Source organism: Python bivittatus, unplaced genomic scaffold (genome assembly GCF_059951505.1).
Source record: "Python bivittatus isolate LINGU-HERP-01145 unplaced genomic scaffold, Pbiv_v1 ctg000780_np1212, whole genome shotgun sequence".
NCBI lineage: Eukaryota > Metazoa > Chordata > Lepidosauria > Squamata > Pythonidae > Python > Python bivittatus.
This window is the reverse complement of record NW_028277108.1, coordinates 1,216,690-1,228,983: the sequence shown is the minus strand read 5'-3', so window position 1 is coordinate 1,228,983 and position 12,294 is coordinate 1,216,690. Positions and strand designations below refer to the sequence as shown.

The 12,294-nt window shown below is 37.5% G+C and overlaps 1 protein-coding gene across 1 annotated transcript in view; it reads left to right on the top strand.

Annotated features, from left to right (window-relative positions):
* DNTT (DNA nucleotidylexotransferase) overlaps positions 1-12,294 on the top strand; it is a 144,872-nt gene that overhangs the window by 34,522 nt on the left and 98,056 nt on the right. Inside the window, exons 4-6 of the mRNA XM_007424395.1 lie at positions 8,353-8,523; positions 9,303-9,374; positions 12,069-12,192. Coding sequence (XP_007424457.1) covers positions 8,353-8,523; positions 9,303-9,374; positions 12,069-12,192 — 367 coding nt within the window. The remainder of the gene's footprint in view (positions 1-8,352; positions 8,524-9,302; positions 9,375-12,068; positions 12,193-12,294) is intronic.

The following is a 12,294-nucleotide window of genomic DNA, read 5'->3' as shown; positions in this document are numbered from 1 at the left end:
ATTTCAACATCTCTCCAATTACACCATCTATGCCTGCAGCCCTGCCATTTTTCAACATGCTCACAGTGTTTCTTATTTCCTTTCTCTCATTTTTTCTTGGACACTGACATTTATAACGTTCATTTTAATTCTACTGTTTAGTATTTCACTATCCTGTCCCATGCATGAATCTCCAAAATACTTTTTCCAAGATGCTTGAGCGTTATTGTTTAGCCCCCTTGACCCATTAGTTATATTTATATTTATTTACACACACACACACACACACACACACACACACACACACACATTTATGTCCATAAAAATGGACTTGCATTGTCTTTCTTAACAGTTTCTTGCTCTATCTTTTACTTTCTACACATAGCCAACCAACCAACCAACCAATCAAGGTCACTGACCAGTGATGAATACAACATCGTAACAGAAAATATGAAATACAAGAAAAATTAAGAACTAAGACACTGTAAAAAAGATTCAGTAGGTGCATAAGCAGAATAATGGTATAAATGCAATCCATAAGATAATCAAAATATTAAAATAAGAATAAACTGAAATAAGATATCAGTGATAAAATACTGATAAAAATTAAGCTTAATTAAATGTTCAGAACTAAATTAAGGGCCTAATAAAATATTAATATGTTAAGAAAAAATAATGAACCAATAACCTCCCAACAAATTTTAAGAAAAACAACTGAACTCTCATAAGATAAAAAAAGATTTGTGTGGTTAATAAAAAGAAATAAACTATAATAAGTCTGTTGAAAATGTTGACCTCAGCTACTCTCTATACACATTATACAATATCTCTTAGTCTGATTTTTTGAAGGAATCAGTCACTTATAACGATGCTTTCTTATCATTAGCCACTTTTATTTCGTTATTCCATGAAGCATCTTTTACATACTTCATAACATACTGTAACTCTACACACTTCTATGACACATAATTCTTTTCACTCTCTTCCAAGCAGATTCCACATCCTTGTTCCTGATGTCTGTTTTTTATTCATTCAGCCCAATCAGACATACAAAATTCTATTGTTATAGCCAATCTTAATAAAAGTACTTTTAGCTTTCCTGTGGAATTTATTTTCTGGTCTGGTCTGGTCTGGTCTATCTAGTGGGGCTGAAAAGATCACCAAATGGGGGTGATCTGATGATCTGCCAGCCACCATGGCTTCTCTTCCAAGCAGATTCCACATCCTTGTTCCTGATGTCTGTTTTTCAATCAGCCTCAATCAAGGCTTTTGTATAATGCTTTTTAGTAAAACAGAGCAGGAAGTAACTTGGTTACTGGTTTAAATCATAGCTGTGCCACATATCACATTCCTTGCTACTTATAAGGATTGGGTAGCATTAGCACATTTTGCTGGTATGACACAGTACAACCAAAGCCCAGTATCACCTCAAATATGCTCATGCTATTTTGTGCAAGCTAGTATCTCTAACCAAGCATACCTTCAATACCATTACCCACATTCCATTAGCTAGGACAGTGTTGTCCAAACTTGGCCAGTTTAAGATGAGTGGACTTCAACTCCCAGAATTCCCCAGCCAGCCATGCTGGCTGGGGAATTCTGGGAGTTGAAGTCCACTCATCTTAAGGTGGCCAAGTTTGGACAACACTGAGCTAGGAGGTATATGCCATATGCTGACACACATTCAGAATGCAGTTTATTACTTTTGAATGAGACTTACATTCCATATTCTCTCCAATTTTTAAGGCAACACAGATAAGACTCGCTTTTCTAATTTTTTCCCAACAATAATAACTCTGCAAGATAGGTTGGGCTGAGAGATCAATGGCCTCCAAATGATTTAGTGAACCTCCATAGCTAAGGATGGAATTGAATATAGATTTCCCTGATCCTGATCTAACACCTTAACCACCACATCATACTGGTCACACTCATTGTCTCTTTTTACAAATGGACATGTATAACAAAGTGTGAGGTAGCTATGATTAGATAATGAACCAGGAACTCATACCTGGTTTCCTTGAGAGATGCCAAAAAAGAAGTCCAAAACCACAATTTTTCCCCTTGGTTTTTCCCAAGACTAAAAAGTCAGCTGATATATTAAACAAACCATAGATGAAACTATCCATAATCTGCTAGTCATGTCTACTCACAGAGGAAAGTAAAATTCTACTTTTCCTTCCATAATTAATAAATATGCTAATGGAACTTAATTGGGAGCACACTGGCAATTCTCTTAACTTTAAGTTAGTGATTTCCTAATTAGGGGACCATATTTATTATAGACATGTGGTGCCTTATAATTTTCATTTTATTAACAATCACCAGCATCTGACAATTTTAGCAACTTTGTCACAGAACTTTGGCGGAGATAAAAATATTGGCTTTTCTTTTGGCTTATGTATTTGCTATATCATTACGCATCTTTAACTCTCTGTCTCTGTCTTTGTCTCTCGCTTTCTCTGTGTTAGATTTATCTCTGGTCTTTCCTCCAGAGGTTCAAGGGGCTTACAAGGGATAATTTATCTCATTAGTTCAGACAGAAGGAAAAATGGGAAGATAGCAGAAATGGTAGAAAATGAGGGTGTAGCCATAACAGCAGCTGATAAGCTCACAGTACTTGGACAGCCATCAGTGTGAAGCTGGTGACTATTAGGAAGAACATTTCAACTACTACTACATGTACTGATATCTGTAGTAATACACCTGCTCCTTTCTTCTGGGAGAACAAATTCTTATAACATCCATGATCTCATTAAGTGGGTAAGAAAAAACCAACCCAACCCAACCCAACCCAACGGAACCCAACCCTCAAGTATTGCATTCTTCAAAGGTATCTTACAAATGGCTAAAATTTAGTATGGTCACATATGGACAGTGTAGATACAAATAGAGGTATCTGCCTCTAAATGAAATAAAATAAGACATATCTGATGTTGATAGGAAGCAGCAAGAAGCAGAGGGAGGCAAATGAGGCAACCCAAAACAGAATGTAGTCTCTGAATAAAATATCTGCCATATTTTTTTATGATGGAAGGGGAGGCAATGTCAGATGAATAGGGGAAGCTGATAATTTCTGGGAGGGAAAGATATTTTCATATTATGTAGGTTCTATAATATTGGACTGTGCTCCTTGCAGATATCTTATTTTACCATATGAAGTATGTAAAACTGTTTGGGGAAATACCGTATTAGATTAATGGACAATACAACTATGAGGCAAGGTCCAGGCATCTTTAGAGCAACTTGATTAAAATCATTGAGACTTGTAAGATCACCTCCATGCTGCCCTGTCCTTCAAACCCTTTGCAGCAGTTTTGTCCACTGTGTGAATGTCCTCCCTGCTATACTAATATCCTCCCACTGGCACTCCCTCCAGCTGGCCAATCATAGGCTAGAAACAGTAGTAGGCACTTGACATTGGGAAGCAGTCAGCTTTGCTCAATGGAAAGAATGTGTGGAGAGAGAAACACTAAATTTAGGAATACAATTTTTACAAGAAAGGATTCTTGTGTGAAAAAAAAAGAAGAAAAGTTTTATTTAGGAAATAACAAGGTGACGGGAAAGCCTAAATTATTTCAGTCTGTCTACTGCTAAGGAGCTGTAGTGTGCTCTCTTATGGAATGAGAATGGATCAGGTGAGAACCTCAACTGCACAGGTCAAAGTCAGAAGAGAAAGGGCATTGAACTGAGTGGGGAAAGAACTGATGAAAACTCAAGAATATCAGTCTAACCGTAGGAAGCCTGTTACATGGATACATGCAAAGTAAGTTTTCTAGATAAGGAAAAGAGAGTACCTCTACTACATCTATTGCCTTACATTTACAAGTGCAGAATGCTAGTGTTTGCAAAATTGAATTCTAACAGCTGGTGCCCAAATCCCAGCCTTGTTCTTCACTTACTGCAGGAAAGCCCAAAAGATGGGGGGGGGGGGGAGGGAGAACACCACCCTCTCCAGTGCCACTGTGGTTGGCAAAGCTACCACTTGGAGTAAAAGGAAAGGATGTGGTGGGGAGAGGGGGGCAAAGTTGGAACACATCTTGAAATTGGCCCAACAAATGAATATGGAAGAGGCCTTACTCATGATTATGCTGATTATTTCAGATTGCCTGGATCTAGTCCCTGGGCCATCCAACTATGGTAAATAGATTAACACAAATAGGTGCTTTAAAAAATGAAATGCCAAATTTGAAAAAGTAAACATGTCAGCCTGCATAAAATTTTGTATCCTGTAACAATGCCCCTCTGGATTCTATGTAGGACAAACAGGCCAGATGTTGCACAAAAAAATTAATGGATGCTAGTTTGACATCAGGACTCAAACAGGGACAAAGTAATCTCAGAGCATTTTAACCTCCAAGGACATTGCATTACAGATCTCAAAATAGCCATTTTGGAAAACAAGAAACTTTATCGGCAAAACTGAGGGAAAGATTTGATGTATGATCACATACATCAAAAGGTTTCCAGCTATCTCAGAAGATATCAGCAGATACAAAGCGTTTTTAACACATTACAATTATTAATTGATAAGGTACTTTTAATCTGTTTCAATGTAGCCTGCATCTGTAGAACTCCCCTGTCTTCCTGTCCTTCTCCTCCACCTCATCCCAATTTGAACCTTACACCATAGATCTGATGAAGTGAGCTGTAGTTCATGAGAGTGTTACTTGGAAAAGATGCTACCAAACTCCTATTGATTCTGAGCTCCACTCTCATTGCCCGCAGTGTGCATCACTCAGACTTGAGACTGGAATGACCTGCGATGGAAGAATGGATTGTAAAGTTGATGGAGCTAGCTGAGATGGTGAAATTGACAGCTTTGATTAGAAAAAAGACATTGGATAATGTTAATGCTAATTGGAAACCCTTTATGGACTTTTTGCGGGAAACAGAAAAAAATGAAGTTATGATATATGGATTTGATGATTAGCAAAATTAATAGATTATAGAAAAAATGGACGTTAAGTTGAAATCTTTGAATAAGAGTTTCATGTATGCTTCACTTACATCTGCTGTAAAAGAAGTTGGAAGTCATTCTTTCTTTTTATGTTTCTGCTTCTTTTGCTTTTTTTCTTTCTCTATTCTTTTTTTCTATTCTCTTTCTTGATTATTAGTTCTTGTTAGTTTTGATCTTTCTGTTTTTAAAAATGTAATAAAGTTTTTATATATAAAAAAGAGAAACTGGAATGCCTAAAAGTGAAATGAGGGCTTGAAGGCACATGATCAGCTACTAGCTTAAGAATCAATTCTTTTTCAGAGTTTTATTACCTTTATTGGCTTTGACAGATGACTACATACTGAGTTAGATGTAGCAGATGAACAGAAATTAAGGTCATATAGGCTTTTGGTAGAATTCCTTATCTCTATTGGGTATGAACAGGCTAATCAGGTTTTTCCTCAAAGAGTAAATGATAGGGAATATCAACATGAGGTCAATAGGGTTAACTAGGGTAGGAGAATTTGGTTGCAAAATTTACTTGGGAACCAGAAAATTATCTAAATAAACTCAGTTTTCCCAAGTTGTAAAAATAACTGTTTAGGGATAGGAACCACATTCTCCTTTCTGCACTTCTGCAGGATAAATATTCCAAAACCAAACTAGCTGAGTGCACTTGCCTATGTGAATCTGGGGGGACTGAAACAATACAAGTCCTATGATATGGTACTTTTTATAGAGAAGTTATAAAAGTTATATTATGCCCCTTCTGTGCCAGAGCCCAGGCAGAACAAATGAGCTCCATGTTAAGCTTTAGTTCTCTGACTTGAAATATTTTATTACCTACATGACAGCAAAATGTTGTGTAGCTGCAGTGAAAACGAGGCAACAGATAATGCAAACACTCAAGCATTGTTTTACCGATGCATGTGTTTTTGTAATTTTGCTGATCATTGATTGTAAATAAGGACTTTAAGCCTTGCATGGGCCTAATGCTGCATTCCACCACATGATCATTTTAGTATGTTACCTAAATTTGCCAGATGTCATTGTTTGTTCTAGGGATTTTTGGATTGTCCTGTTGTTTTCCCACTGAGCCTAAGATCCTTCTCATTTTTTTGCTACTAACAATACCCTACAAGCCTAATACTAGCTGGTTGATCATTTTACTTACAATAAATACTGAAAATAGAGCTTTATACAAGGAGGAAACTTAACCACCATTGTTCTCAAGTAGAACAAAATAGTGCAGAGTTTAGGCCAGTACTTTAAGTGACAAGTATTTTTGACATTTGTGAGCTTTCCATATGTCTAGGTGACCCAAACTGGCTTCTCAAAAGAGAATGAGGCAGGCAACAGATGTTATCTCAGTAACTGCACCTCTCCTTTCATTTGCCACGATAGCAGGTTTACTGGACTGAGGCAGCACATTATGTTGTCAATGGGAACAATGGCTGTTAGGTTTCCTCTTGTACAGAGAATCTATTCTGAGTTTTCCTACTTTAACTGTGAAAAAACAAACAATTTAGATCCTGTGAAGTATCTGTGATTCTGTCAGTGTCATTTTTAGCAAATCTCTAATTTCAGACATTCTATGTTCAGTTCTGCTGTTAATGACTTTGGCAGACAATTCCACATTCGTGTATGTATGCATGTATACATATATATATATATATATACACACACACACACACACACACGCGCGCTTTTCCTAGTATACACAATTTTTCCAAGCAATGTTTCAGTAGCAAAATATGTGATGTGTATTTATGTGTATATGTATATATATATATGTTTAGAGCATGCACTGTGTTCTAAGTTTCTAAAACCTGAGGATTTCAGCATACACAGGGATTCCAGAATTTTCTATATTATCAAGTCTGAATTTGATATATTTGTCTAAAAATACTAACAAGCTTACTTTTTAAAATCCTTGTTAAGGGCATGAACTGACCATTTTGCATGGGCCCCAATTTGACTCACTTTGACTAGGATTAAAAAATCAATTGTTATATCTGTATTTTTCAGCGGAACAGGACGTAGCTCAAGGAACATGAAAAAAATGAAAGACACTTACTTACTTTTAGAGAAATACACGCACAGTTCTGGAGCTGGACTCCTTTATGATTCTATGAAAAGTGACAAAAATTGCAGAAACAGTTGCCCCTGGACTGGGGAAATATTTGATCAGATGTCAGACAAATAACGTTGAGATTTTTTGTCTTTACGTATTGGAGAAGAGGGGCAGAATTAATTTCCATCAGATAAGTCAGGAAGGAGGCAGAGATGCAATTCCTCTTACTGGGTACTGTGGCAGCCTGGGGAAGTTGAGAAAGTAGGGACAGAAAATGATGCTATTGCTGATGTCTCGATACTGCTGTGGTTGGGGGGAGATCACTTGAAGCTACAGGTGGATGATCTGTTTGCTGCGCCTTTAAGATAGTTCCCTTCCCTTCTGCCTTTTGCAGAGACATGACAACACAATCTGCCTTTCTACAGTGCTACGAACCCCTGAAGTGCTCACAAAGCCTATTGATTCAGTTTCGCAATTATTCTGCATCACCTCATATAGCCACTTCCACTTATTCAAGTGGAATGTTCCAGTTCAGTTCTATAAGTCCAAGCCACCTCCCTAGCTATTAGGTTTATCAGAAGTTATTAGTAAAATCTGACAAGATTCCCAGTGAAGAGGAAAACAGATCCAGCAAATCCGGAACAAATGGTGGCCTTTGAAATGTTCAAGTGGCAAAAGCTATATGAGTGTGGAGATGTCTTCAGGGATATTCATTGCTTCTGGCATCTCCATCTTCTTCCTGACATTGGCACCCAGCAGTGGTGTTCACAAGGGAGTATATCAAAATCTGCAAGATGGCAGATTTGGCATCACGACCCAAGCCCCGCCCCTTTGGTACATGCGTTTATATTGCATGCATATTCAAAAGGGGCGGGGCTTGGACTGCAATGCCTCACCCACTATCTTGCAGATTTCGACCCATCCATGGATACCTCTGCACCAACTCTTTTTTATTTCAGCCAGGTTTCCTTCACCTTTTGGAATCTGAACCTGCTGTAAACTATTATCTTTGATTGCTTCAAAGTAACACATTTTCCAGGAAAAGATATATTCGAAAAAGAGGATTGGGGCAGAGTCTTCAACAAGGGAGGAATTCTTTTACGTTTTTAGGCTCTGAAGATTTACCCAGATTCTATGTCAGCCTTCTCTTTATAATGAAAGCTAAAACAACAGGTAATGGTTCATTACAGGATATTTTAGTAAGGATACCTGTGAGCAAAATGTTACAGCAGGTTAGCAGCTGTATTTTATATTTATCATGATATAAAGGCATTTATTCATCCGCTTACAAGTTTCAAACATTCTTGGTGCATCAAATGGTTACTAATTTTCCCCTGTTTCCTATCTTCATTGCATCAAGGATGCTTTTGAAATCCTGGCTGAAAACTATGAATTCAATGAAAATAAAGGGTTTTGCACTGCATTTAGAAGAGCAGCTTCTGTGCTGAAGTGTCTTCCATTCACTATAGTTCAAGTACATGATATCGAGGGAGTGCCCTGGATGGGAAAACAAGTCAAAGGAATTATTGAGGTATGTTACGTGAGATATAACATAGTGCCTTTTAAAGTATACCCACCCAGAGACTCACACAAATGATTTCCTTGGTTCCATGTTGGTCTCTCTCCTCCCAACATTCATTGTGTTCACAACTATATGGATGGGTGTGGAGGGAACAATAAAATACACCCTATGCAAATGTAATGCTAGGGTTCTGAACTAGATCTGATCTCTAACATATACTTTGGAATAAGAAAGAAAATATATAACATGCTACAGCTTAGCTCTCACTTAGCACAAGGGGAGAACCTTGCTCTCAAGGCAATAACATCCCTCCCGCCAAATATTAGGAATTCCTCCCATTATTTTTTTGAAACAAGACCATTTCATTGTTTTAATTTTTGTTGAGAGTCTCTAGGAATCACTTTTGTTCTAAAGCATTAAAATTAAGGTTGTTTGTAAAGCAGCCCCTTCCCCTGATCTTTTTTAGCAACAGACATATTTTCCTCTTTGCAATGCGGATGGATTTTAAGGAGGGGAGGAGCACTATAATTAGCGCTGCATAGAATCGCTGTTCAGATTCTCCTTCCAGTTTATTGTGCAACAGTAAAAACTCAGCAGCATTTTAAAAAATGCCTAGCATGCTTGTCTTCTAACACAAACAACTTGCTAAGTATGTGTAAAAATTCAGCCTGAATTTTAAAACAGGACTGCTTAAGCATCGAGAGGCTATTAGAAGTAATTAGATTGCAACATAAATACCATAGAAATCTGTAAAAACCTGCACAAATATGTCTCTTCTATGTATTCAGGATATAATAGAAGAAGGGGAGAGTTCTAAAGTGAAAGCTGTGCTAGACAATGAAAACTACAGATCAGTTAAAGTAAGTTGGTTTCTTGTTTTCTTTCTGACAGTTGCCAAGGGGTGTATCTGATAAGTTTTCTCTACATTCCTTCCACTGAGCCTAGAGACCAGATTACAAGGAGAAGGGAAATCTAACCCTGGTTTGGTTGAGAAGGAAATACAGTAGTTAAGAAAGCTGTTTATGCAATCTTCTTCCCAAATCTGGTGCCCTTCAAGTAAATTGGTAGTAAAACTCCTAACTCCTAAATGGTTTTGAATTCTGGAAGCTGTCATCTCAACACATTATCCAATATGGTGTAATGGAAATTGGCCATCTTAAAATTCTGTTGGATATCCTACAGAAGTGGCATTCGTTAATGGCAATTGACTTTGACATTTTGCTCTTCTAGTGTTAGGTGTGGTGAAAAGTGGGTGTAATGAAATTGTTATGACATTGAATGGAGATCAGGCATTCAAATTCAGCCCCATACATTGTGAGGTTCATTGGGTGATTTTGGATGTCTCGTTACTTCTCAGACTAACTGGGTTATTGTGATGATAAAGTGAGAGGAGATCCTACATAGGTAAATTTTAGCTTCCAGAGGAAAGATAGGATATAAAACTAATAATAAGTATTTGTCCATGTCATGGATTTGAGCATCTGGAAATTGGAGAAGCTTTGATCCAGGTGGTCAGACATAGCTGACACCCAGTCTTGGAAGCCCTGAAGTTTTCAGAGTTTGCCCTGAAAATTTACTTGTTGAATTACTGCTGTTGCATCCCATGCTTTTCTTTGTTCTTAATGAACAGCAGTTAACACATTTAATGAATAATTTTTCAACTGCCCAGCTTCTATTGAATGAGACAAGATACGAGTGCAGTAATTAATTAATTAACCATTTCATTTATCTGTTACTAATTGTGCCAAGAGTAGCATATAAATCATTGGGATTTAGCCTTAATTTCAAGTCCATTTAGTTGGCTCATTTAAGCCTGATTTCCAAGTAAATTTGTTTAGGTTGAAGTTTAACTGCACATAAAGTGATTTACTATAGGAAGATGGCCATCAAGAAATCTAACTTCACTGAGAGTGTTTTAAAAAGATAATATTCCTGAGTGATGGAAAAGTTTAATTCTGTTTCCTTTTCTGCCAATGATAACTCATGCTTTAAAAATCTTATTCAGACCATTATGCAAGAGCTAATAATTCTGTGAATTCTTACGATCCTATTAACAAAATACTAGAGAATTAACAGATAAGAATTTAAGTAATATTTGACAAATGAGATTACAAAATATAATTCACTTCCTCACAAACAGCATGCTTCTCACAAAGAGTAGGTAATTTTGTTTGCTATGCCTGAAATGACAAGTCATACATATTCCAGAATCATTCCTTTCTTTATCATTCTTGCTTTAATAAGCAATCTTCTTAGAAATACAAGATAAATTAGCATGACCATATTCAAAGCCTGGAGATTCACCAGAAAGGAAGGTTTAGATAGAACTCTCCAGCCGGTTCTAAAATTCAATGAATTCAGTGACCTGCAATGAAACTTTGAGAAACAAAGGGTTTACTAGATGGCATATGCATAATAGATGCATTGATCTTCTGAGATACCAGCTTGTATGAAACTGGTTGCTTTGTTTTCTCAATAGCTTTCTGGGACCAACCACTCTCTAGTTCAATAAGCACCATCAAAACTTTATTTGACCTGGGGAGAAGCTGCCCCCTGGAGCATGATTTTTACCAAAACCAAGAACAAGGGAAAAGGTTTAAGAACCTCCTTTTTGGGTGATGTATTGTAGGAGAGAAAGAGGGAAGACCTGCCATGGTGGCTAGTTGTATTTCACTGGGTAGAAAGAGCTCATAATAACAATGATGTTATTCATTGTTGAATGAAAAGGTCTCCATGTTTTACAAACCCATAATTCTCTCTCCTCTCTTATGTGGCTAGTGACATAGGAGATCCCCTGTTTCCTTTCACTCTCTTCCCCCCTTTTATTAATAATGTAATCTTTGAGTTGTTTTTCAATCTATAACAAATATTGGGTGGGAATGCTTACTGCTGTTTGCTGCAATCTATGTGCAGCAGTATTTAGGTACAGGTAGTCTTCACTTAACAACCACTTGTTCAGCAACTGTTCGAACTTACGATGGCCCTGAAAGGATGGTACTTATAACCTTGTAGTTGCAGCTATCACAGCATCCCCATGATCATGTGATTGTGATATGGGTGCTTGGCGACTGGCTCGCAGTTACGTTGCAGGATCCCATGGTCACATGACTGCCATTTGTGACCTTCACTTCACTGCCGGCTTCTGACAATCAAAGTCAATGGGAAGCCAGCAGGAGGTTGCAAACGGCGATCCTGTGACATCGCATTTAATGACAGCATAGGATTCACTTAATGATGGCAACTGGAAGTGCCAGAACTGCCATCGTTAAGTGGTGTGGTCATGTGACATCACGCTTTATGACTGTGTCACTTGGCGACAGAAATTCCAGCCCCAATTACCGTTGTTAAGTGAGGAGTACCTATACTGTATTTGCTTCATATTTCATACAATCTTAGCAAATCATAGCTGAAGTAACCATTCAGAATACAGTAATTACAGTGTGGGTATAGCTCTTGCATTTGTGTTAAAATTCAGGAGAAAACATGAAAATGTGCATCACGCTGATCCAGCACCCCACAGTCTATTAAATTGAATATATTTCTATTCTACGTAGCTCTTTACTTCTGTTTTTGGAGTTGGACTGAAGACATCAGACAAATGGTACAGAATGGGACTGCGAACTCTGGAAGAAGTAAAACGTGACAAGAACCTAAAATTGACTAGAATGCAGAAAGCAGGTAAAAATGACCTAACTCCAATGTAAGTTCAGTCTTGAAACCTGCGTTCATTAAACTAGCAAATCTCCTGATGAGTGTGCAGATATGCTCTGTTCAGTTAAA